This window comes from Oncorhynchus gorbuscha, linkage group LG20 (genome assembly GCF_021184085.1).
Source record: "Oncorhynchus gorbuscha isolate QuinsamMale2020 ecotype Even-year linkage group LG20, OgorEven_v1.0, whole genome shotgun sequence".
NCBI classification, from domain to species: Eukaryota; Metazoa; Chordata; class Actinopteri; order Salmoniformes; family Salmonidae; genus Oncorhynchus; species Oncorhynchus gorbuscha.
The window spans coordinates 33,300,970-33,325,995 of NC_060192.1; the positions used below are offsets into that span (position 1 = coordinate 33,300,970).

The 25,026-nt window shown below is 42.4% G+C and overlaps 1 protein-coding gene and 1 pseudogene across 1 annotated transcript; one reads left to right on the forward strand and one right to left on the reverse strand.

Annotated features, from left to right (window-relative positions):
• Positions 1–5,012: 5,012 nt before the first annotated feature.
• Positions 5,013–6,589, reverse strand: LOC124006617 (claudin-4-like). The gene has a single exon (XM_046316669.1). The coding sequence runs from the start codon at positions 6,426–6,428 to the stop codon at positions 5,394–5,396; it is 1,035 nt and encodes a 344-aa protein (XP_046172625.1). The 5' UTR covers positions 6,429–6,589; the 3' UTR covers positions 5,013–5,393.
• Positions 6,590–11,822: 5,233 nt separating this feature from the next.
• LOC124006895 lies at positions 11,823–24,767 on the forward strand (annotated as a pseudogene).
• Positions 24,768–25,026: the final 259 nt, after the last annotated feature.

Sequence of the window (25,026 nt, forward strand, 5' to 3'; positions counted from 1 at the left end):
TTTGTTATAACATCTTTGGTCAAACAGACGTGAATCCCAGAATGCATTGTATGTCAACAAACATGGCTTCACAGCTGGGATTAGTTTAGCTCATCATAATCAGTACAACCTTCAAAAAGGTATTTTACACGCATAATATGTGCCCATTACAATCTGTGCAAGAATCGGAATGCATGATTTGTCACCTAGAATTGAAAACATGTGAATAAAATCGTAAATGCACAAATAATTACCACACAAAACATTTTCTGATAGTGATTTATTGATACAAGTAGCGCGTGCCGGCAGTCAACCACGTAACCTCCCACTCTGCGCCATTCAGTGTTGTTGCAGCCATGATACTATGCCTTAGAGATGGGGGTGGAAATGCAGTTGTTGTTCAGTCACTGGATGGATATTAAATATGGGTTATGCATATTCAGTTTTTTGTCCTCTAGTAAAACAAGTTGTTGAACCAACTACGAGTACTGCAATAAAATAGATTAATATTACATATGGGCATATGTGTTTTCTTGCTGTGTTTTCATCCAGTACAACTGTTAAGGAGTGTACGTTAGCATACAAAAGCTGGCCTCATTCTTCAGCTCCAAAGATGTCCAGCTCAGTTATGATATTGGCAAATAATGTTTCTGGTTTCTGAAAGTACAGAATAAAGAGGAATTATTCATTAGAATACAATATAAGGATATAGCAATAAAACAATACTACAAAGAAGTAACATAATAAACACTGCTATAAAAAAAAGAGTTTATTGCATTGACAAAACCACAGATTTGAACTAACTTTTGAGCTCCAGAAGGGGGCAAGGCAGGGCAGAACAGAGCTATGCTGAATAGACCAAATAAACAAACCATGGTCATATTTTTTATTTATTTAACTAGGCAAGTAATTTAAGAACAAAATATTATTTACAATGATGGCCTACACCGGCCAAACTCGGACAACGCTGGGCCAATTGTGCGCTGCACTATGGGACTCCCAATCACAGCCAGTTGTGATACAGCCTGGATTTGAACCAGGGTGTCTGTAGTGCCATAGACCGCTGCGCCACTTGGAAGTCATAAGGCCAGGGTAGCTTCAAAATACAACACATGCTAATAGTTTTCTGACGCAACTAGCATCGTTTTACAGAGCTAATAGAATAATGTAGCTAGGTAAGCATGATTGACAATAACACCATAAAGGTTATAACATGTGTAACGTTACCTCACGTGTCCGCAGTTATAAGGAATATATTATGATCTACAGCTACAGCAGAAACGGCATACGGAAACTATTATTATAACTATTATAACGTAATGAGGCACTTTCTTTGATGGAAACGCAGCCTGGATTTGAACCAGGGAGTCTGTAGTGACGCCTCTAGCACTGATGTGCTGTGCCTTTGACCGCTGCACCACTTGAGAGTCATAAGGCCACGGTAGCTTCAAAATGCAACAAGATAATACTTCTCTGACGCATTTAGCATTGTTTACAGAGATAATAGAAGAATGTGGCTACATAAGCACGATTGACTATAACACCATAAAGGTTATAAAATGAGTAACGTTACCTCACGTGTCCGCGTTGATAAAGAATATACACAAATATATTATGCTCCATACATACAGTACGCTACAATAGAAATGTGGAATAGAAAATGTGAACACGTGTGCAGATCCTGTTCTGACGGGAGATGAGCAAATGTCTGCAGACGTGAACTGCACAAACAATTGGGAAGTGCTTGGGGAATTTTGTCCGTTTCAGAAATGTCCCAAAAATGTAATTATCCGCAAAAGTAAAAATGACTATTTTTATGTGAATGAATGAGGAGGCGGAACACACCTAAATTCAAACTGTTTTTAGAAAATAAAAACTTGTTTGAAAATCATTTGAAATTGAAGTTAAAACAACCTATAAATGTAAACAGGCTGCGTGCTTTAGTTTGAGGGCAGCGCGGATCAAATGTACTGTTACGTATCAATCACATTCTGGAATGGAGAGAACATTCTAACATCACGTGCAGAAAAAACTCACGCTGGGGCGACCGTTAGAGATATTTGGAACTCACGCATGAAAGGGTTAATATCTGATCACTTAGTCTTCTGATTAATGACGTATTATTTACCTCATGTTAGTCTCATTCCAAACGTCGTAAATTGTTGGTTATCTGCACGAACCCAGTCTTCACTATGAGTCATCCATACATCAATTGTCTTAAATCACTTATTTACTAACTAAGTAATTCACAGAAATGCATAACCAAACACTAGATAGTTACAAAGAAATTATAACAGTGTTTCTCTAGTGAGTGGGATAAACCGGTATCGCGGCTTGGTGGACACAAAGGGATGTGGGGGTCAACTGAGATGAGACACGACAAAGTTGATATTTATAACAATTGAAATGCTAATACTTTGCACATGAACACTCACTCAATCGGGAATAATTGCAATCAATACAAATATTTACGCTCAGTGTGTCGTCGGGATCTCTGTTGAATAGTGTGTTTCTGTTGGAGAGTTTGTCCTCCTTCTCTCTGTCGTGGTTAGAATGGATAGTTCAGAGTGACATTCATTCATGTCAGTATAGGATAGATGTTTCGGCGGTTGTCGGTCTTCGCATTCAATGATACTGAATTCCTAGCTGCAGACTAGTAATTAATATCCAAGACTTGTTCTTATTCTGTCGGTAGTCTAAGAGTTTAACCACGTGGTATGGTTAAAAGATTCAGCCATCTCCTCAAACCTTAGGTTTATGGTCTCCTCTCAAACTTTGGCCCTCTCGTTATCGAGGTAAGCTGGTCTCAACCTTATTCCTCTCGTAATTGAGCGAAACATGGTCTGTTGAGATTTTCTCAAGGTGGGGGTTTTATTCGGAAGAGCAAAAATGTGCCTGTCCCAGGACGCCAGACCATAACTGTGCTCATGGGCGGTCCTCTGATTTAGTTTCCTTCATTAAACAGACCAAAATCACATTACACAATTTCACAAACAGTATCATCCTCACTCATTCATCTTATACAACAATTAGATGTAAGCCTCATATCTGAGGCTATTGTATAAACAGTGTTATGGTAATATGGCTGTATTGTCTCCCATGAGTTTCACAAAATTTGACCAAACGGACCAGTTCGTAGCTGGATTCTTCACCAATCTTTTATACCTTCTCCAGAACATATATGTTGTTCAGACCTCAAGATCTGGAAGAAATTGAGGTGGAAGAAATTCCTTTGTTCTCTTTATGAAAACTCACTCTCTCTATATACTGTGGCCATGAGGAGATAATCTCCTCCAGGAATTTACGACCTGAGTTCACAGCAGCCTGACTGTAGGAGACAAGGAGAGGGGATGGTAATCGCTGTACCCAAAGAGGGAAATGTCATGACACTTCATAGTCTTCAAAAAGTCTTAGGGGATCTTGTGCAATATTGCCATTTTGCTATCTTCTGGCAGGGAAACAACATATTCTTTCAGATGTGGGGCAGTATGTGTTTGGGACACACTTGAGGGAGATCCTAGTGACATTCAGTTAGATTGAAACGACATGTGGAAAAACATTTACGTTTGAAATAAATAATTGTAAGGTTGGATTCATGGACTGAAATGAACTATACAAAAGACTAAATGGACTAATGATAACAATTTAATGGACTTGAAATCATTCTACACTATGATACAGTGGTGAAAACAAGTATTTGATACACTGCTGATTTTGCAGTTTTTCTTTAAGAAGCCCTCCTGTTCTCCACTCATTACCTGTATTAACTGCACCTGTTTGAACTCGTTACCAGTATAAAAGACACCTGTCTACACACTCAATCAAACAGACTCCAACCTCTCCACAATGGCCAAGACCAGAGAGCTGTGTAAGGACATCAGGGATAAAATTGTAGACCTGCACAAGGCTGGGATGGGCTACAGGTCAATAGGCAAGCAGCTTGGTGAGAAGGCAACAACTGTTGGTGCAATGATCATCCTGTCTGGGTTGGCGCCCCTGTCACACTACCCTGTAATGGATTAAAATCCTGCAGTGCACGCAAGGTCCCCCTGCTCAAGCCAGCGCATTTCCAGGCCCGTCTGATGTTTGCCAATGACCATCTGGATGATCCAGAGGAGGAATGGGAGATGGTCATGTGGTCTGATGAGACAAAAATAGAGCTTTTTGGTCTAAACTCCACTCACCGTGTTTGGAGGAAGAAGAAGGATGAGTACAGCACCAAGAACACCATCCCAACCGTGAAGCATGGAGGTGGGATGCATCATTCTTTGGGGATGCTTTTCTGCAAAGGGGACAGGATGACTGCACCGTATTGAGGGGAGGATGGATGGGGCCATGTATCGTGAGATCTTGGCCAACAACCTCCTTCCCTCAGTAAGAGCATTGAAGATGGGTCGTGACTGGGTCTTCCAGCATGACAACGACCCGAAACACACAGCCAGGGCAACTAAGGAGTGGCTCCGTAAGAAGCATCTCAAGGTCCTGGAGTGGCCTAGCCAGTCTCCAGACCTGAACCCACTAGCAAATCTTTGGAGGGAGCTGAAAGTGCGTATTGCCCAGCGACAGCCTCGAAACCTGAAGGATCTGGAGAAGGTCTGTATGGAGGAGTGGGCCAAAATCCCTGCTGCAGTGTGTGCAAACCTGGTCAAGAACTACAGGAAACGTATGATCTTTGTAATTGCTAACAAAGGTTTCTGTACCTGTCTGCTTTTCTGATATATCAAATACCTATGTCATGCAATAAAATGCAAATGAATTAAAGATCATAAATGTGATTTTCTGGATTTTTGTTTTAGATTCCGTCTATCACAGTTGAAGTGTACCTATGATAAAAATTACAGACCTCTACATTCTTTGAAAGTAGGAAAACCTGCAAAATCGGCAGTGTATCAAATACTTGTTCTCCCCACTGTATACGTTTCAGTCAGAAGGTCCCAGTCACTGACTGTAGGATTGTGGTTACGTGGTGAGCATAAACAGGAAATGCACAGCAGCAACCAGGAAATGCTTTGTCGTCAGTTTTTTTTATTTGAACATTTTTATTTGAACATTTTTAACAGCATTAAACAATCAACGTTTTATTCAAATCTTATTCTACTTAAATTCATCCCATTTTAAAGAAACAGAAAGAGAAGTATCAATATGAGTATAGGAAATCAGAAGAAACAGTGAGAATACGTCCCTTCATTGCAGTCTCCTCAGGAACTTCTCAGTCTAAATTAATTGAATATATGAACACAATATGTCAAAAGTCCTCTTTGACTGGTTAAAGACAAGGTGGAACACCTAATCTGATCCCTTCCAATATTCTAACACCGAACAGAAGGGATAGAGAAGAGTTTTCATAATATAATCAGAATGAATGGATCCCTATGGTTTTTAAAACAAGAAAGTACGGCTTCTGGACAGAGATGTTAGTGGGAGATTGATTTAGTCGTTGTCGAGTCTGGCTTCTTCTTCAAGGTGCTGCAGCAGAGTATGGTTCCTCCTATCAGGAGCATGGAGGCGGCCCATCTACTGTGTTCAGCAAAAGATATCAAAAGCCCCCTCCTGTATTCTGGAAGGTTATGTGTCAAGTAATAGCTCAAGAAGACATTGGTGAATTGCAGGATACCAGCCAGGATGAAGAATATTCCAACAATGAACCTGGCCTTGACCCTGATCCTGTTACTCTTGATGCAGTTACAGCACCTGGTCCCAAAGATGGACCCCATCACTCCTAGAGCTCCCAGGATGGAGGAGATGGAGGTCGTGATCATCAGAAACGTCCATGTGTAGGGGTACAATATAAACAATACAGAGATATAACAGGGCATGAGGGAGATTATCCATCCAAAGATTCCCATCATCCATCCAAACACTCCCACATTGATGCACAGTATGAACCCTTCAATGAGGAGCAGGGCGGCCGCCACCCAGCTGAAGTACAGCGAGTTCCCCAACTCAAAGTTTCCTTTGTACTGTCTGAAGCAGTCGATTTGGACGGTTATTTTTACCATGAATAAAGTGCTGAGGATGAGAATTCCGTCCAGGATGAAAATAATTCCAGCGATGATTATCAATTTAGTCTGAGACGTTTCATCTTTGATGCAGTAGGTGCACTTTGCTCCGACCATGGAGATTGTGACCCCCAGAACCCCCAGGATGATGGCAGTGAGGATCATGGCTTTGACAGGCTGTATACAATCTGGCAAATCCCACATGGAGTTGTACACCTCACACTGTGTCTGTCCCTTGCCTTGAGTCACACATCTCATCCACAGGCCGTGCGTTACCACCTCTGTGTTGGCAACATTAGCCTCTATGATGGTTATCTCTATCCAGGTGGGGAGTGCACAGACCACGATGGTCAGTATTAATCCTATGACTCCCAGGGCGATGCCCACGACCTCCACGGTAAACACGAAATCCATTCCCATCAAAATGCTGTCTCCCTGACTGCGTCTCATTCAGCAAATGTGTTTACTCAAGTTCGTTGCTGACTCCTGTAAGAATGCGGCGCTGTTCCACTCAGATGACCTCTATCACTGTTCAATGCTGTGATGTCACTTAGATATGTTGTCACGGAAACGTAAATCCTATTAATAAAAATGTGGGGCAGGATGTGGCAGCGACCCGAATAGGTAAAAAAAACTCTACTCAGTTGAAACTCATCAAACAGCATTGTGTAACAGTATGGAATGTTGAGAACCAACCTAGAATTAACCAATTAATACCAAATAGGGATAATTATAATAACTATACAACAATGTTGTTGTGATTTGATGAAAATTAAAGTTTCCCAATCTGAGTTTGGGCTGAAGAGGTATTAAAACCTGTTTTAGTCTTCCCTCAACCCAATCCTAACCTTAACCATTAGTGGGGAAAATGCTAAACTGACCCATGATCAGCAACTATGGGCAACTTTACCCGACACCCCAAAGCCTGTTCTGAGGGGCAATGATAAAGGGACTGGGCCTAAACAGTACACATTAATAGATTGAAACTACATGCTGAAAAACGCTTGACTGTGAAGTAAACAATTGTGAGTTTGGATTTATGGACTGAAAGGAACTATACAATAGACTAAATACACTGTGGCAGACCAGGGGTTTTGGTCAAGACTTTTACACAGATCAGACATGGACAGAGTATTATTAGCTCAGTTTCAATGGTCTTTATTAAATAATAAATCCAAAGAAAAGGATAGGTCTCCCCATGAGACACTCTCTGGGATACGTCTTCTGGGCTCCGGGTCTTGCTGTATCCTGTCGGGCACATAAACTAAAACTCCCTCGTGTTAGCTCGGGCACCTTCTCCAACTACACGGAAGTCACCTTACTTCCCCACCTTACTTCACCAACTCCCCAATCAGCCCCAATTAGTCCTGGGCGGAGAGACCGTTGAGACCTGGCATGTCCAGCAGCTGGAGCCATCGGCTCGTGATGTATACTCCGTCTATCACCGGGCCTCGACCAGTCTCCCCCTGGTGGATGATCTGCTGTAGGCCACAAGACTAATGATAACAGTTTCATAGATAAGGCTTGAAATAATTCTACATTATGATATATGTTTCAGATCAAATCAGTCGAATGAAGCACAGCAACTGGACGCAAACCATAGTTTGCAGTGCATCAGTACCACTGTCATGGAGGATGTAAACTCAAGCACCGAAGTAACAACTGAGGTGGAACCAGCAACAGGAGTGAAACTCACCCAGCCTCCCAGACCTGCAGTCGAGAGAGGAGACTACCAGGGCACAGACCGTATGTGAAGTGGCCTGGCGCCAGTGACAAGAAGTTGTGGGAAACAGTGAATACTGACCTTACCTTGACCCTCGAGAAACTTCGCGGCACAGTGGAGAAGAAGGACACCATCACAACCCTGGTGAAGTCGTACTTCCAGGATCTGCAGTTCTGCTTCACCACCTCAGAGTTCACCACCTCATGGCAGTGCCTGAATGTAGGTATAATGGCGAGATGTACCATTTCTCCGTTGGCATTCATAATGGCAATGGAGGTTATCATCAGATCCTCAAAATGGGTTGCTGGTGGACAGCGAGTCGACTCTGGTTTCCGCCTCCCTCCACTCAGAACATGGACGACATTACAACATTGACCACCACTGTCCCATGCACCAGGAGACTGCTCAGAAAACTCAAGGAGAACATCAGCTGGGCCCGTATGAAGATTAAACCATCCAAGTCACGCAACATCTCAAATGTGAAGGGAGTACTCTCTGCCCGGAAATTCTTCATCGGAGATGACCAAATCCCAACAGTGTCTGAGCAGCCAGTAAAAAGCCTTGGAAGGTGGTATGATGCAAGCCTGAAGGACAAAGCCCAGGTGCAACAGCTACGCAAAGACATCAGTAGTAGCCTACAGTCGATCGACAACACCCAGCTACCTGGAAAGTTAAAGGCCTGGTGTCTGCAGTTTGGTCTCTTAGCCCGGGTGTTGTGGCCCCTAGCAGTGTATGAGGTTCCAATCTCAACAGTGGAGAAGATGGAAAGAGGAGTCACAGGCTACTTAAAGAAGTGGCTCGGAGTTCCATGATGCCTTACCACCATAGGCCTCTATGGAGATGGTGTCCTCAAGCTGCCCCTCACCAGTCTAACAGAGGAATTCAAGTGTACACTGAATGAATCTCGAGACCCAGTGGTGAGCAACAACGCGCCGACCTTGGAGGCAACAGCAGCCCTCAGACATGCTGACATTGTGGGTCATGTTCAGCAAGGGAGAGGAGGCCTTGGGCTAACTAGCCATGCTGCTTGAAGTAAGGCCACTCCTTCAGAGCAGCGGAAGATGGTAGTGCAGGAAGTATTCCATCAGGAGGAGGGTGCAAGGTGAGCCAAGGTAGTCTCTCTTGCCAAACAGGGACAGTGGACTCGATGGGACAGTGTGGAGAAGAGGAAGATCAGCTGGAAGGACCTGTAGCCTTGGAAGCGAGGCGGTTGAGCTTTTCCATCAGAGCAACATATGACGTCCGTCCAACACCAGTTAATCTTCACCAATGGTATGGTGAAGATCTGGACTGTGCCCTCTGTTCCATGCCAGCCAACCTCAGGCACATTCTCACAGGGTGTAAAACAAACCTCACCCAAGGACGCTACACTTGGCGTCACAACCAAGTCCTTAAAAACCTTGTGTCCGCCCTGAAAGACAAGCGAGCTGCCACCAACTCTCTACCATCCCCAGCAGCACCACACCCCTTACGGAAGATCTTTGTCCGCGAAGGGGCTAAACCACCGAAGAGCGGCTCTACACCATTAGAGCGAGACCAGCTGCTCTTGGCCCACGACTGGAAAATGCTAGCTGACATTGGCCGGCAACTTGTGTCTCCTCCGGAGATCGCAACCACCACTCTAAGACCTGACATGGTGCTCTGGTCCCGTTCGCTCAATAAGGTCTTCATCATTGAGCTCACAGTACCCTGGGAGGACTCAGTAGATGAGGCTTATGAACGAAAAAATCTGCGCTATGCCGATCTAGCTGCCAAAGCACGGCATCATGACTGGAACGCAGAAGTCCGACCAGTGGAGCTGGGCTGCAGAGGTTTTGTGACAACATCTACAACCAGACTGCTTAGAGACCTGGGAATTAAATTCACACAGGACACCGGATAAGACTCCCATTCGGAGTCAGGGTCACTATGAAAGAAAATGTTCAGTTAGAATAGTTTCATATATGAGCCCTGTATCAACAGGTATAATAAACAGATATATATATAGAGAGAGAGAGTACAGGGAACATAAGGTTGAAAATATTATTATGACCTGCTAGATCTACTGTCTCTTTTATATTATGACAGACCAGCTTGATCTACTGTCTTTATTATATTACAACAGACCAGCTGTATCTACTGTCTCCATTTCACTTTGGCCATTGTTGTGGGCCTGCCCTCCCCTCAACAGCCTCAAATAGGCTATTTCACATTTCATGACATTACATGTTTATATATTGCTTCTAAAATATAAAATAAAAATCACAAATAATATTTTATATTATTAATTTCAAACAAGGGCATTAGCATGATAAGAACTTACCAGTTCAAAACGATGTCCTCTCCCGTTCAAAAAATATTCCTCCACAATCGCTAAATGAATCGTCCTACAACAATCTCTGTCTCACCTTCCCAATCAATTTATTCTGAAATTGTGTGTACAGCTGTATATCTAGACTTAGATTTAGCTTTCACTGACTTAGTCGCCATAATGATTGATATATAAACAGCTGAATCTGCGCGTTTACCAAACAATGCAGTGCGTAATATGTGTTTCTCCTTCAGGTATGAAACTTCAATAGCGAATCACTCACTTTACGCTGGAGCTTACTACATGGGTTGGTCTTGCAACACATAAACATGGCCTATTGCCGTTTACCTCAGCTCATTGGCTATCTACCCAGCTAGATTTCAAGATGATCAGTGGTCATTGGGTTAAAAGACAGTCAATCAACGAAACAGCGGGCAAATCATTGGTGCACAATGATGTCATGACTTGTTGTCTTCAAATCGGTTTCTTTCAGTCAATATGTCCCGCAAAATCGCCCATCAGGTTCGATTGTGTTACAAACCAAACATGACTGGAAAAGTCATGTTCTGTGTGGGTTATTTACCTGGAATGTGTCGTTGAAAATGGAATGAGACGGAATTCACGACACAAGCAGTTCACAAAATGTTTCGTGTTAGGCTATAAAAACGGATTTTATCAAACCAAAGATCATTCATTGTGTAACAATGAGCATTGGAATTGCAAACAGACGAAGCTCGTCAAAGGTAAACAATTTATTTTAATGCAGTTTGTGATTGTGCTGGTTAAAAGTGTTGTTTTTTATGGGGCTCTATGCTCAGATAATCACATCGTATTCTTTCGCAGTAAATCATTTTTTAAATCTCACAACGCAGTTGGATTAGCAAGATTCTAGGCTTTCGATACATGTGAGACACTTGTATTTTCATTAATGTTTAATATGACTATTTATGTAGCGATCACCATATGCTGGTGGAATTTCAGCCCGCTAGCGGGTTCCGTGCGCAGAGAGGTTAAGAGTTTATTCAGAAGATAACAGATCTATAAACATTATTTTGTGGTGCTCCGACTTTCTAGTTAATTACATTGATTAGCTTAATCAGGGAATATTAATTACAGATAAATTATTTTACAGAATAGCATGTCATATCACTTAATCCGGCATAGCTAAAGACACTACAATAGAGAAAAAGTAGAGTCGCAATTAAATGGCTCAGACACAAGAGGAATGTGGCAGGGTCTACAGTCAATCATGGAGTACAAAAAGAAGACGAGCCCCGTCTCTCTCTCTCTCTCTCTCTCTCTCTCTCTCTCTCTCTCTCTCTCTCTCTCTCTCTCTCTCTCTCTCTCTCTCTCGATAAATAAACACAGCATGGGGATGAGGTAGATAGATGGGCTGTTTACAGATGGGCTATGTACAGGTACAGTGATCTGTGAGCTGCTCTGACAGCTGGTGCTTAAAGCTAGTGAGGGAGATATGAGTCTCCAGCTTCAGTGATTTTTGCAGTTCATTCCAGTCATTGGCAGCAGAGAACTGGAAGGAGAGGCGACCAAAGGCTAGTAGTCTGGCTAGTTCCACTTGAAAATGCAGCAGCCCTGTCTGGTCCCTCCTATCAGGAGCATGGAGGCAGACCAGCTCCTCAACTCAGCTAAAATAATCAGGTCGTATCGGATAAACCAGACAAGATATGTGAGCTGCAGGTGGACATCCATTATCAAGTAATGGAAAACCTCAAATTCAGTGGTGAGCTGCAGTATAACGGCCAGGATGAAAAATCTGGCCTTGACCCTTGTCCTGTTACTCTTGATGCAGTTACAGCACCTGGTCCCAAATATGGACCCCATCACTCCTAGATCTCCCAGGAAGGAGGAGATGGAGGTGATCGTCATCAGAACCATCCATATGTCCATATATTGGGATTCAGGATAATTCCCTACAGAGATATAACAGGCCACTAGGTAGACTATACATCCAAAGATTCCCACAGTGATGCACAGTATGACCCTCCAATCAGGAGCAGGGTGGCCGCCACCCAGCCGAAGTACAGCGAGGCCCCCAATAGTGTCTTTCTTTCGATCTGCGTGGAATGGTCGATGATTGATATTGCTACCAAGAAAACAGGGATGAGGATGATAATTCCGGCCAGGATGAATTGTATTTCAGTAATATTTATAAACTTGTCCTGAGACTTTTCGTCTTTGACGCAGTTGGCTCACCTGGCACCGACCACGGAGACCACGACCCCCAGAACCCCCAGGGTGATGGCTGTGAGGATCATGGCTCTGGCGGCCTGCAGAACATCGGGCAAATACCACCCAATGGAGTTGTACACCTCACACCGTGTATCTCCCACGCCTTGGGTCACACAGCTCATCCACAGGCCGTACAAGACCACACCTGTGTTTGTAAAGTTAGTTACTATGAAGGTTGTCTCTATTCAGGTGGGGAGAGCACAGATCACGACGGCCAGTATTCATTCTGGGACTCCCATTGGCGATGCCCTGACCTCCCCCATTTACACGATATCCATGCCCATCGAAATGCTATCTCCCTGACTGTCTCGCTCAGCTGATTCGTTCACTCCGAAGTTTGTGATAAAGTAACTTATATGTTTAAAGTAATGACTAAAGAATTCCCCCCTGAAACGTATAAGACGATGTGAAATGTATTCTAATTACAAGACTATGTGAAATATATTCTAATTATAAGACGATGTGAAATGTATTCTAATTACAAGACGATGTGAAATGTATTAGAATTATAAGACTATAATCCAATAATGTATGTGTGAGAAGTTAAGGGTGAGAAATGGATGGTTGAGAAAACAAAGGACAATTGAACTACACATGACCTGGTTGTAACTCTGACAACTGATAACAGGACAGAGGGCCTTTCCAAGGCCCCTCTAATCTAGGGAGGACAGACACAGCGAGAAACTGCCAGGCCGGTGGGGGTAAGAGTTATAAAATGACTGTGTATGCATTGTTTGACTTCAGAGCTCTCTGGATAAACTACAACTAACCTTTTGCAGAATCTTAGTCTTTGCATAATTATTATTAAACCCAGAGTCTTACAAATCTCGAGAATTGGTCAAAGCTTAAATTATTGTTTAGTTATCATCATTATCATCATTGGGGTGGAAAATCTCGTGACAGGTTGTTCATCAGTAACTAGGGGCAACATCCCCCCTAGACGCCAAAGCCTGTTCTGAGGGGCAATGATAAAGGGACTGGGCCTAAGAGTACACATAAATAGATTGAAACTCTATGCTGAAAAACCCTTGATTTTGAAATAAATCATTCTAAGGTTGGGTTGATGTACTGAAATGAACTATACAATAGACAAATGATTACTGTTTCATTGATAAGGCTTGAAATAATTCTACACTATGATATACTGTATGTTTCAGTTAGAATGTCCAGATCACTGACTGTAGGCTTGTTGGTAATGTAGTGAACATAAACAGGAAATGCACAACAGCAACCAGAAAATGTTTTGCAGTCAGATACAATTATTTAATTTAAACATATTTAACAGGGTTAAAAAAAAAATCAACTACTGACTCAAATCTTCTCCACTTAAATTCATCTATTTTTTTGTCCCATTTGATAGAAACTTAAAGAGAAGTTTTAATATGGGCATAAGAAACATTGAGAATTTAACCCTTCATTGCAGATTCTCCTCAGGAATTTCTCCTCGCAGTCTAAATGAACTGAATATTTGTCATAAACTCCTCTGTGACCTGTTAATGACAATGTAGAAAAATACTAAAGACATTACTGTAATGTAATCAGGTTGTAACCTTCGTATGCTTGCAATGTGCAATGATAGAAAAGTACTTGGTAATGGAGATGTACTGCTTTACTTCTCAGGCTGAGAACTGCCTGCATCTATTGATAGTCACGTAGCCTCAAGGCCAAGATGTTCCGAAAGCAGCAAAGGGCCTGAGACTACACAGGTGTGGTTGATGGCTAATAGCAGAGTGAGAAACCACAGTCTATACATGTTTTTCTCATCTTAGATACTTTGTACCTAATCCAATGTATCAATGTTAAGGTATGATTGGCAGTAGGTTGTCCACACCAACTAGTATAAGGAGTGTTGTCTCCGGTTTCGCCACACAGATCTATACTATAGACTACTGAGGTATTCTGTATGTGAATCTGTCTGCAATTGCATTTTATTACAAACGACTTTAATACCAAGAGTCCTGTGTCTGTGTCATCTATCTGAAGGAAACTTACATCACCCCTTGCAAAGGACCACCCAACACCCACGACCTCCACCATTTCCACAATATCCATGCCCATCAAAATGCTGTCACTCCGAAGTTTGTTCTTGATGTCTGAAATGAACAATATAATACATTACATAGACTAATGATTACTGTTTCATTGACAAGGCTTGAAATAATTCTGCACTCTGATGTACTGAATGTTTCAGTCAGAAGGTCCCGGTCACTGACTTTACAGTCGTGGCCAAAAGTTTTGAGAATGACACAAATATTCATTTTCACAAAGTCTGCTGCCTCAGTTTGTATGATGGCAATTTGCATATACTCCAGAATGTTATGAAGAGTGACCAGATGAATTGCAATTATTTGCAAAGTCCTTATTTGCCATGCAAATGAGCTGAATCCCCCATAAACATTTCCACTGCATTTCAGCCCTGCCACAAAAGGACCAGCTGACATCATGTCAGTGATTCTCTCTTTAACATAGGTGTGAGTGTTGACAAGGACAAGGCTGGAGATCACTCTGCCATGCTGATTGAGATCAAATAACTGACTGGTAGCTTCGAAAGGAGAGTGGTGCTTGGAATCTGATTCGATCTTAACGGTTAAGAATCGTTATCCGCAACCCCTGTGTCATCAGCCTTCGAGATTTGAGGGAGCCAGGTTTTACTAAGTTGACTCTTCGTAACGCCTTACCATCTCGTGCCCATCAGAGAGGGGGATTGTTCTTCCTCTGTCATCCATTGTTACCTGCAAGGAAACACGTGCCGTCATCATTGCTTTGCACAAAAAGGGCTTCACAGGCAAGGATATTGCTGCCAGTAAGATTGCACCTAAATCAACCGTTTATCGGATCATCAAGAACTTCAAGGAGAGCGGTTCAATTGTTGTGAAGAAGGCTTCAGGGCTCCAAGAAAGTCCAGCAAGCGCCAGGACTGTCTCCTAAAGTTAATTCAGCTGTGGGATCGGGGCACCACCAGTACAGAGCTTGCTCAGGAATGGCAGCAGGCAGGTATGAGTGCATCTGCATGCACAGTGAGGCAAAGACTTTTGGAGGATGGCCTGGTGTCAAGACGTGCAGCAAAGAAGCCACTTCTCTCCAGGAAAAACATCAGGGACAGACTGATATTCTGCAAAAGGTACAGGGATTGGACTGCTGAGGACTGGGATAAAGTAATTTTATCTGATGATCCCTTTTCTGATTGTTTGGGGCATCTGGGAAAAAGCTTGTCCGGAGAAGACAAGGTGAGCGCTACCATCAGTCCTGTATCATGCCAACAGTAAAGCATTCTGAGACAATTCATGTGTGGGGTTTTGGACCATGGACCCAAAATATCGATATTTTGTTCCCCGAGCCACTTAGTTATAATTTTTGCCTTATGGAAAGGTGCTCCATCACGTTGGAAAAAGCATTGTTTGTCACCAAACTGTTCCTGGATATTTTGGGTCCATGGCCAGGAAACTCCCCAAACCTTAATCCCATTGAGAACTTGTGGTCAATCCTCAAGAGATGGGTGGATAAACAAAACCCCACAAATTCTGAAAAGCTCCAAGCATTGATAATGCAAGAATGGGCTGCCATCAGTCAGGATGTGGCTCAGAAGTTAATTGACAGCATGCCAGGGCGGATTGCAGAGGTCTTGAAAAACTGCATATATTGACTCTTTGCATCAACTTCATGTAATTGTCAATAAAAGCCTTTGACACTTATGAAATGCTTGTAATTATACTTCAGTATCCCATAGTAACATCTGACAAAAATATCTAAAGACACTGAAGCAGCAAACTTTGAAAATATTATTTGTGTCATTCTCAAAACTTTTGGCCATGACTGTAGGCTTGTTGGTGATGTAGTGAACATAAACAGCAACCAGGAAACGTTTTGCAGTCAGATACAATTATTTTATCTGAACATAAATCACAGGGTTAAACAATCATCAACTGATTCAATTCTTTCTCTACTTAAATTCATCCCATTTTAAAGAAACATATAGAGAAGTGTCAATGCTGTTATAAGAAATCAGAGAGGAAACAGTGAGAATATGTCCCTTCATTGCAGTTTCCTCAGGAACTTCTCCCAGTCTAAATTAACTGCACACCCGGAGTGCTGCTGCAGCATTCTGTGGCAAGTCATTTCATTCTCAGACATTTCTTCTATTACTGCAAGTTATTGCTAGTTTGACCACCAGAGGGCATCTTTGAGAAGGATTTGCTAGTATTCTGTATTGGCATTACTAGAGAATATAAAACTTTATTGTAATGACATAGTATATGGGATTGATTTGAAGAAATTTGGCTTAATTCAATTTATGGTGTTTCCATTCAGATAAAACAAAACCCTTAGGTGATTGTCGGGAGTAGGCTACAGGATTGGAGGATTCTAAATTGTTTGCCTTCATTAGACAACTTTGTTCCAATATTTCTGTAAATCAGTCATATTTGTTCCTATAGTAATTTGACTGTAAATGTGCTGCTGGAAACAATTTATTTATGCTTTATTCCCAAAGTTTATTGACACTGGCCATATTCAATGGGTGTTGAGCACTCTCCGCTCTGGTACACTCAGATGAGTGCTCTGAAATGCGGGTAGATAGTAGGCACATTACATTTTTAACAACATTATTTTCTGATAGAAACTAGTTCAATGCATCCGCCTTGGAGCCCAGTTTCAGAATATGACCACATTTCCCATATTTCCCAGCTTATTATTATTGAAGTAATCGCAAAAGAACAGGCCTTATTTTAGTGCATTTTTCACCCTGCCAGCTCCTATTAGTTGTATTGAGCACATACTTGCCTTCCAAAGATTCTATTCCCAGCTTATTGTTCAACGTCACAATGCCAGCCTCGCTATTGTTGGAAATGAGACCTGCTCACATTGTTTTATAGTTAAAATGTAAACAACAAAAATAATATTGGAACTCTGCGGTCTTCCCATTGTTTCCTATGGAAGAAATATAGGCATGTCTGTCTATTTCATCAAATATCTTGCAATGTGTATATTTTGATATTTTTCAAGTCGGATACCATTTTAATCATGAGAATCTCCTCTGTCTAGTTATGTAAGCCTGTGCAGCTAGCTCAGTTGTCATCAAATGCTAGCCCCAAAATACTTTTTGCCCTTGGAACGTTGAGAACCCCCCCATTGTTTTCCTATGGAGAGGCATGCTGTCTATTTTGCCAAATATCATACAGTGTATATTGTTTTTGTGTATATTGTGAAATGGCTAGCTAGTTAGCGGGGTGTAACCGGTGTGAAATGGATAGCTAGTTAGCGGGGTGTAACCGGTGTGAAATGGCTAGCTAGTTAGCGGGGTGTAACCGGTGTGAAATGGCTAGCTAGTTAGCGGGGTGCAACCGGTGTGAAATGGCTAGCTAGTTAGCGGGGTGTAACCGGTGTGAAATGGATAGCTAGTTAGCGGGGTGTAACCGGTGTGAAATGGCTAATTAGTTAGTGGGGTGTAACCAGTCTGAAATGGCTAGATAGTTCGTAGGTTGTAACCTGTGTGAAATGGCTAGCTAGCTAGTGGGGTGTAACCGATGTGAAATGGCTAATTAGTTAGCGGGGTGTAACCGGTGTGAAATGGCTAGCTAGTTAGCGGGGTGTAACCGGTGTGAAATGGCTAGCTAGTTAGCGGGGTGTAACCGGTGTGAAATGGCTAGCTAGTTAGCGGGGTGTAACCGGTGTGAAATGGCTAGCTAGTTCGTGGGGTGTAACCGGTGTGAAATGGATAGCTAGTTAGCGGGGTGTAACCGGTGTGAAATGGATAGCTAGTTAGCGGGGTGTAACCGGTGTGAAATGGCTAGCTAGTTAGCGGGGTGTAACCAGTGTGAAATGGCTAGCTAGTTAGCGGGGTGTAACCGGTGTGAAATGGATAGCTAGTTAGCGGGGTGTAACCGGTGTGAAATGGCTAGCTAGTTAGTGGGGTGTAACCAGTGTGAAATGGCTAGCTAGTTAGCGGGGTGTAACCGGTGTGAAATGGCTAGCTAGTTCGTGGGGTGTAACCTGTGTGAAATGGCTAGCTAGCTAGTGGGGTGTAACCGGTGTGAAATGGATAGCTAGTTAGCGGGGTGTAACCGGTGTGAAATGGATAGCTAGTTAGCGGGGTGTAACCGGTGTGAAATGGCTAGCTAGTTCGTGGGGTGTAACCGGTGTGAAATGGATAGCTAGTTCGTGGGGTGTAACCGGTGTGAAATGGATAGCTAGTTAGCGGGGTGTAACCGGTGTGAAATGGATAGCTAGTTAGCGGGGTGTAACCGGTGTGAAATGGCTAGCTAGTTAGCGGGGTGTAACCAGTGTGAAATGGCTAGCTAGTTAGCGGGGTGTAACCGGTGTGAAATGGATAGCTAGTTAGCGGGGTGTAACCGGTGTGAAATGGCTAGCTAGTTAGTGGGGTGTAACCAGTGTGAAATGGCTAGCTAGTTAGCGGGGTGTAACCGGTGTGAAATGGCTAGCTAGTTCGTGGGGTGTAACCTGTGTGAAATGGCTAGCTAGCTAGTGGGGTGTAACCGGTGTGAAATGGCTAGCTAGTTAGCGGGTGCATGGTAATAGCATTTCAATAGGTGACGTCACTAGCTCTGAGACCTTGAAGTAGTTGTTCAACTTGCTCTGCAAAGGCCGTGGCTTTTGTGTAGAGATGGGTAAAGATGTTTCGAGGGTGGCTGTTGTCTGTGTAATTATGTAAGTCTGGGCAGTGAGTTTGTTTGTCATCGATCGCTAGACCAGAATTTTTTTCATTAAGTAGACATAAGCACAGATGACACCATCGAGGTGCGGATGTTTACTTTCTACACAAGTTGTTTTATTCCAGTTTCGTCCGATAAACAGATTGTAATGGTAAAATAAAAAGGGATACATTTTTTTACGGGATTTTAAGCATCACTCCAGTCAAAACAAGCTCTGAACGTTCGATTCCATTAATCTGCATTGGGCTCACGCCCAGTGTTCCAGTTAACCAGCGTTCTTAAGTTAAGCAGATTTTTCAGCCTTTGGTGAATTTTGACTCGCTCTGTGTCCAGCCTACAGATAGCCAGAGTGAATTTACGAAAGCACCCGAATGTCCATTGAGAAAGCACAACCACTATACCATTTAGCTAAGCGAAGAATGATGACAATAATCAAGTCAATAAACGTTGGGTAGTTAGATAGCCTATAGTTAATATACTGGCAAGTTTGATGTATACAGTTGAAGTCGGAAGTTTACATACACCTTAGCCAAATACATTTAAACACAGTTTTTCACAATTCCTGACATTTAATCCTAGTAAAAATTCCCTGTCTTAGGTCAGTTAGGATCACCACCTTATTTTAAGAATGTGAAATGTCAGAATAGTAGAGAGAATGATTTAATTCAGCTTCTGTTTCTTTCATCAGATTCCCAGTGGGTCAGGAGTTTACATACACTCAATTAGTATTTGGTAGCATTGCCTTTAAATTGTTTCACTTGGGTCAAAGCCTTCCACAAGCTTCCCACATTAAGTTGGATGAATTTTGGCCCATTCCTCCTGACAGAGCTGGTGTAACTGAGTCAGGTTTGTAGTTCTATGGGATTGAGATCAGGGCTTTGTAATGGGCACTCCAATACCTTGACTTAGTTGTCCTTAAGCCATTTTGCCACAACTTTGGAAGTATGCTTGGGATCATTGTCCATTTGGAAGAACCCATTTGCGACCAAACTTTAACTTCCTGACTGATGTTTTGAGATGTTGCTTCAATATATCCACATAATTTCACATAATGCAATCTATTTTTTGAAGTGCACCAGTCCCTCCTGCAGCAAACCCTCCCCACAACATGATGCTGCCACCCCCATGCTTCACGGTTGGGATGGTGGTCTTCGGCTTGCAAGCATCCTCCTTTTTCCGTCAAACATAACGATGGTCATTATGGCAAAACAGTTATATTTTTGTTTCATCAGACCAGAGTACATTCCTCCAAAATGTACAATCTTTTTCCAGATGTGCAGTTGCAAACCGTTGTCTGGCTTTTTATGGTGGTTTTGGAGAAGTGGCTTCTTCCTTGCTAAAATTTCAGGTTATGTCGATATAGGACTCATTTTTACTGTGGATATAGATACTTTGTGCAGGTTTCCTCCAGCATCTTCACAAGTTCTTCACGAGGTTTTGCTGTTGTTCTGGGATTTATTTGTACTTTCGCACCAAAGTACGTTCATCTCTAGGACACAGAACATATCTCCTTCCTGAGCGGTAGTGTCACGCCTTGGTCATTGTATCTTGTGTTTTTGTTATATGTTTGGGTAGGCCAGGGTGTGACATGGGTTTATATGTTGTATTTCGTATTGGGGTTTGTATTTATTAGGGGTGTGTCTAGTTAGGCTTGGCTGCCTGAGGCGATTCCTAATTGGAGTAGCTGATTCTAGTTGTCTCGGATTGGCAACCGTATTTAGGTAGCCTGAGTGCGCGTTGTATTTTCGTGGGTGATTGTACCTGTCTCTGTGTTATTCACCAGATAGGCTGTAATTAGTTTCACTCGTTTGTTGTTTTCATATTTTCAGTTATTTCATGTACCGCTTTATCTTTATTAAAAGTCATGAGTAACCTACACGCTGCATTTCGGTCTGACTCTCTACAAACAACAGACGAACATCGTTACAGGTAGGACGTTCAGGTAGGACGGCTGCTTGGTCCCATGATGTTTATACTTGTGTACTATTGTTTGTACAGGTGAACGTGGTACCTTCACGCGTTTGGAAATTTCTCCCAAGGATGAACCAGACTTGTGAAGGTCAACAATTTTTTTTCTGAGGTCTTGGCTGATTTCTTTTGATTTTACCATGATGACAAGCAAAGAGGCATTGAGTTTGAAGGTAGGCCTTCAATTCATCCACAGGTACACCTCCAATTGACTCAAATTATGTCAATTAGCCTATCAGAAGCTTCTAAAGCCATGACATAATTTTCTGGAATTACAAGCTGTTTAAAGGCACAGTCAACATAATGTATGTAAACTCCTGACCCACTGGACTTGTGATACACTGAATTATAAGTGAAATACAATGGGGCCACAGTGTCTCCTGACCTCTCCTGTCTCAGCCTCCAGTATTTCTGCTGCAGTAGTTTGTGTCGGGGGGCTTGGGTCAGTCTGTTATATCTGGAGTATTTCTCCTGTCTTATCCGGTGTCCTGTGTGAATTTAAGTGTGCTCTCTCTAATTCTCTCTTTCTTTCTCTCTCGGAGGACCAGAGCCCTAGGACCATGCTTCAGGACTACCTGGCATGATAACTCCTTGCTGTCCCCAGGCCAACTGGCTGTGCTGCTGCTCCAGTTTCAACTTTTCTGCCTGTGGCTATGGAATCCTGTTCACGTGCTACCTGTCCCAGACATGCTGTTTTCAACTCTCTAGAGACAGCAGGAGTGGTAGAGATACTCTCAATGATCGGCTATGAAAAGCAAACTGACATTTACTCCTGAGGTGCTGACCTGTTGCACCCTCGACAACTACTGTGATTATTACTATTTGACAATGCTGGTCATTTATGAACATTTGAACATCTTGGCCATGTTTTGTTATAATTTCCACCCGGCACAGCCAGAAGAGGACTGGCCACCCCTCAAAGCCTGGTTCCTCTCTACTTTTCTTCCTAGGTTTTGGCCTTTGTAGGGAGTTTTTCCTAGCCACCGTGCTTCTACATCTGCATTGCTTGTTGTTTGGGGTTTTAGGCTGGGATATCAGCTGATATAAGAAGGGCTATATACATATATTTGATTTGATTTGAAATAATCTGTCTGTAAACAATTGTTGGAAAAATGACTTGTGTCATGCACAAAGTAGGTGTCCTAACCGACTTGCCAAAACTATAGTGTGTTAAAAAGAAATTTGTGGAGTGGTTGAAATACAAGTTTTAATGACTCCAACCTAGTGTATGTAAATTTCAGCTGTAACTACTAACGGTAAGTAGCTAGCTAACATACCGGTACATACTGCTGTAATAATATGCTATGTGGTTCGTAAAGACAGCGTAGCTAACAAATTGTCAGCCAACATAACGTGTAACTTTCCCTCTTCCACCAGTTGTCATTCTGCTGGACAGTTCAGTTAGATTAACAAGATTTTAAGCTTTTTGTCAATATCAGATATGTCTATGTCCTGGGAAATATTCTTGTTACTTACAACCTCATGCTAATCTCATTAGCCTACGTTAGCGCAACCGTCCCACAGGAACCAAGTTTTAAAGACAAGGTGGAACAATAACTATGTTGTTTCACACCTATTTGGTCCCTTCCAATATTCTAACATTGAACAGAAAGGATAGAGGCCATTTTTCATCCTAGAATTAAATATAGAATCACAATTACCGGATCCCAATGGTTTTTATAACAAGAAAGTTCAGCTTCTTGACAAAGAGGTTAGCGGGAGGTTGATTTAGACATTGTCGAGTCTTCCCTCAACCAAATCCTAACTGTAAGCGTGAGTGGGGAAAATGCTAAACTGACCCAAGAACTAGGAGCAACTTTACCCTCCATCCATTCTGAAAATCTGGTCATTGACCAGGTCCTGCCGTGTAGTTCTGGGCTGATCCCTCACCTTCCTCATGATCATTGATGCCCCACGAGGTGAGATCTTGCATGGAGCCTCAGACTGAGGGTGATTGACCGTCATCTTGAACTTCTTCCATTTTCTAATAATTGTGCCAACAGTTGTTGCCTTCTCACCAAGCTGCTTGCCGATTGTCCTGTAGCCCATCCCAGCATTGTGCAGGTCTACAATTGTATCCCTAATGTCCTTACACAGCTGTCTGGTCTTGTCCATTGTGGAGAGGTTGGAGTCTGTTTGAGTGTGTGGACAGGTGTCTTTTATACAGGTAACGAGTTCAAACACGTGCAGTTAATACAGGTAATGAGTGGAGAACAGCAGGGATTCTTAAAGAAAAACTAACAGGTCTGTGAGAGCCGGAATTCTTACTGGTTGGTAGGTGATCAAATACTTATTGCATGCAATAAAATGCAAATTAATTACTTATAAATCATACAATATGATTTTCTGGAATTTTGTTTTAGATTCCATCTCTCACAGTTGAAATGTACCTATGATAAAAATTACAGGCCTCTACATGCTTTGTAAGTAGGAAACACTGCCGATTTTGCAGGTTAACAAATACTTGTTCTCCCCACTGTATATTAACCTCCCACGAACATCTGGGCCAGAAGCTCTACTTTCTTGTTACAAAAATCATGGGGATCCAATAATTGTGAATTTATATTTAATTCTATGATGAAAAATGGTCTCAATCCTTTCTGTTCAATGTTATAATATTGGAAAGGACCTGATAGGTGTGAAAGCAACATAGTCATTATTCCATCTTGTCTTTAACACGTCAAAGGGGAGTTTATGACATATTGTGTTCAAATATTCAGTTAATTTAGACTGGTAGTTCCTGATGAGACTCTGCAATGAAGGGACATATTCTCACTGTTTCCTCTCTGATGTTATATACCAGTATTGATACTTCTCTTTATGCTTCTTTAAAATGGGATGAATTTAAGTGGAGATGAATTTAATCAGTAGTTGATTGTTTAATCCTGTTAAAGATGTTCAAATTAAAAACGTATCTGACAGCAAAGTGTTTCCTGGTTGCTGCTGTGCATTTCCTGTTTATGTTCACCATGTTAACCACAAGCCTACTGTCAGTGACTGGGACCTTCTGACTGAAGCATATATCATAGTGTAGGATTATATCAAGCCATGTCCAAGAAACTGTTATCATTAGTAAATATAGTCTATTGTATAGTTACTTTCAGTCCATGAATCCAACCTTACAATTACTTATTTCAAACTTAAATGTTTTTCAGCATGTAGTTTCAATCTCACTGAATGTCACTAGTGTCTCCCTCAAGTTTGTCTCAACCACATACTGACCCACATCTCAATGGATAGGTTGCTTCACTGGCAAAAGTTAACAATATTGCACAAGATCCCCTAAGACTTTTTGAAGACTATGAAGCTTAATTCAGTTCTCTGCATTTATATTGAGAAACACTGGGCTATGTTAACATAAGATCATATAAGATACTAGTGATGGAATTTAATTGAGCCAGTGTGCAGTCTGGCTACCTTCAAATCAAATATAATATGTCACGTGCCGAATGTGGTGGACAGGTAGACCTTACAAATTTACAACATCGCCACCTGTCATGTAACCTGGGACCTGACCTGGGACCTGTTGCAGTGTCAGGTCTACGACTACATGCTGGCCTTAACCCAGGATCAGCCGCCGCCAGAGCCATGGCCATCATCTTCTGGGTACTGGGAGTATCCATATTCGGTGCCAAGTGCACCAACAGTTACGAGAACAAAAAATCCAAGGCCAAAGTAATGATCATCTCCAGAATGATCTTCATCCTGGCTGTAATCCTGGTGCTCGTTCCTGTCTCCTGGACGGCCAGCACCATTTGGGGGAGTTGGGGGTCGCGCTCTACATCTGCTGGGAGGCAGCGGCCCTGCTCCTGGTTATGGGGGTCGTACTGTGGAGCTCCTACCCTCTAGTGATATTGAAGTCAGGTTTCTGGGAGCGTTTGGATAGATAGTCTCCCTAGTGCCTATATAGTAGTTTTTTATGTACCCCCCCCCCCCCAGTGGGGTCAAATGGGCTCCTATGATGATCACTTCCATCTCCTACATCCTGGCAACTCTAGGAGTGATAAGGTTCATCTTTGGGACCAGGTGCTGTAACTGCATCAAGAGTAAAAGGACCAGGATCAAAGTCAAGTTTATCAGTGGAACATTCTTTATCCTGGCTGGTATCCTCCAGCTCATCACTCTCTTCTTTGTGTACCATTACATGAT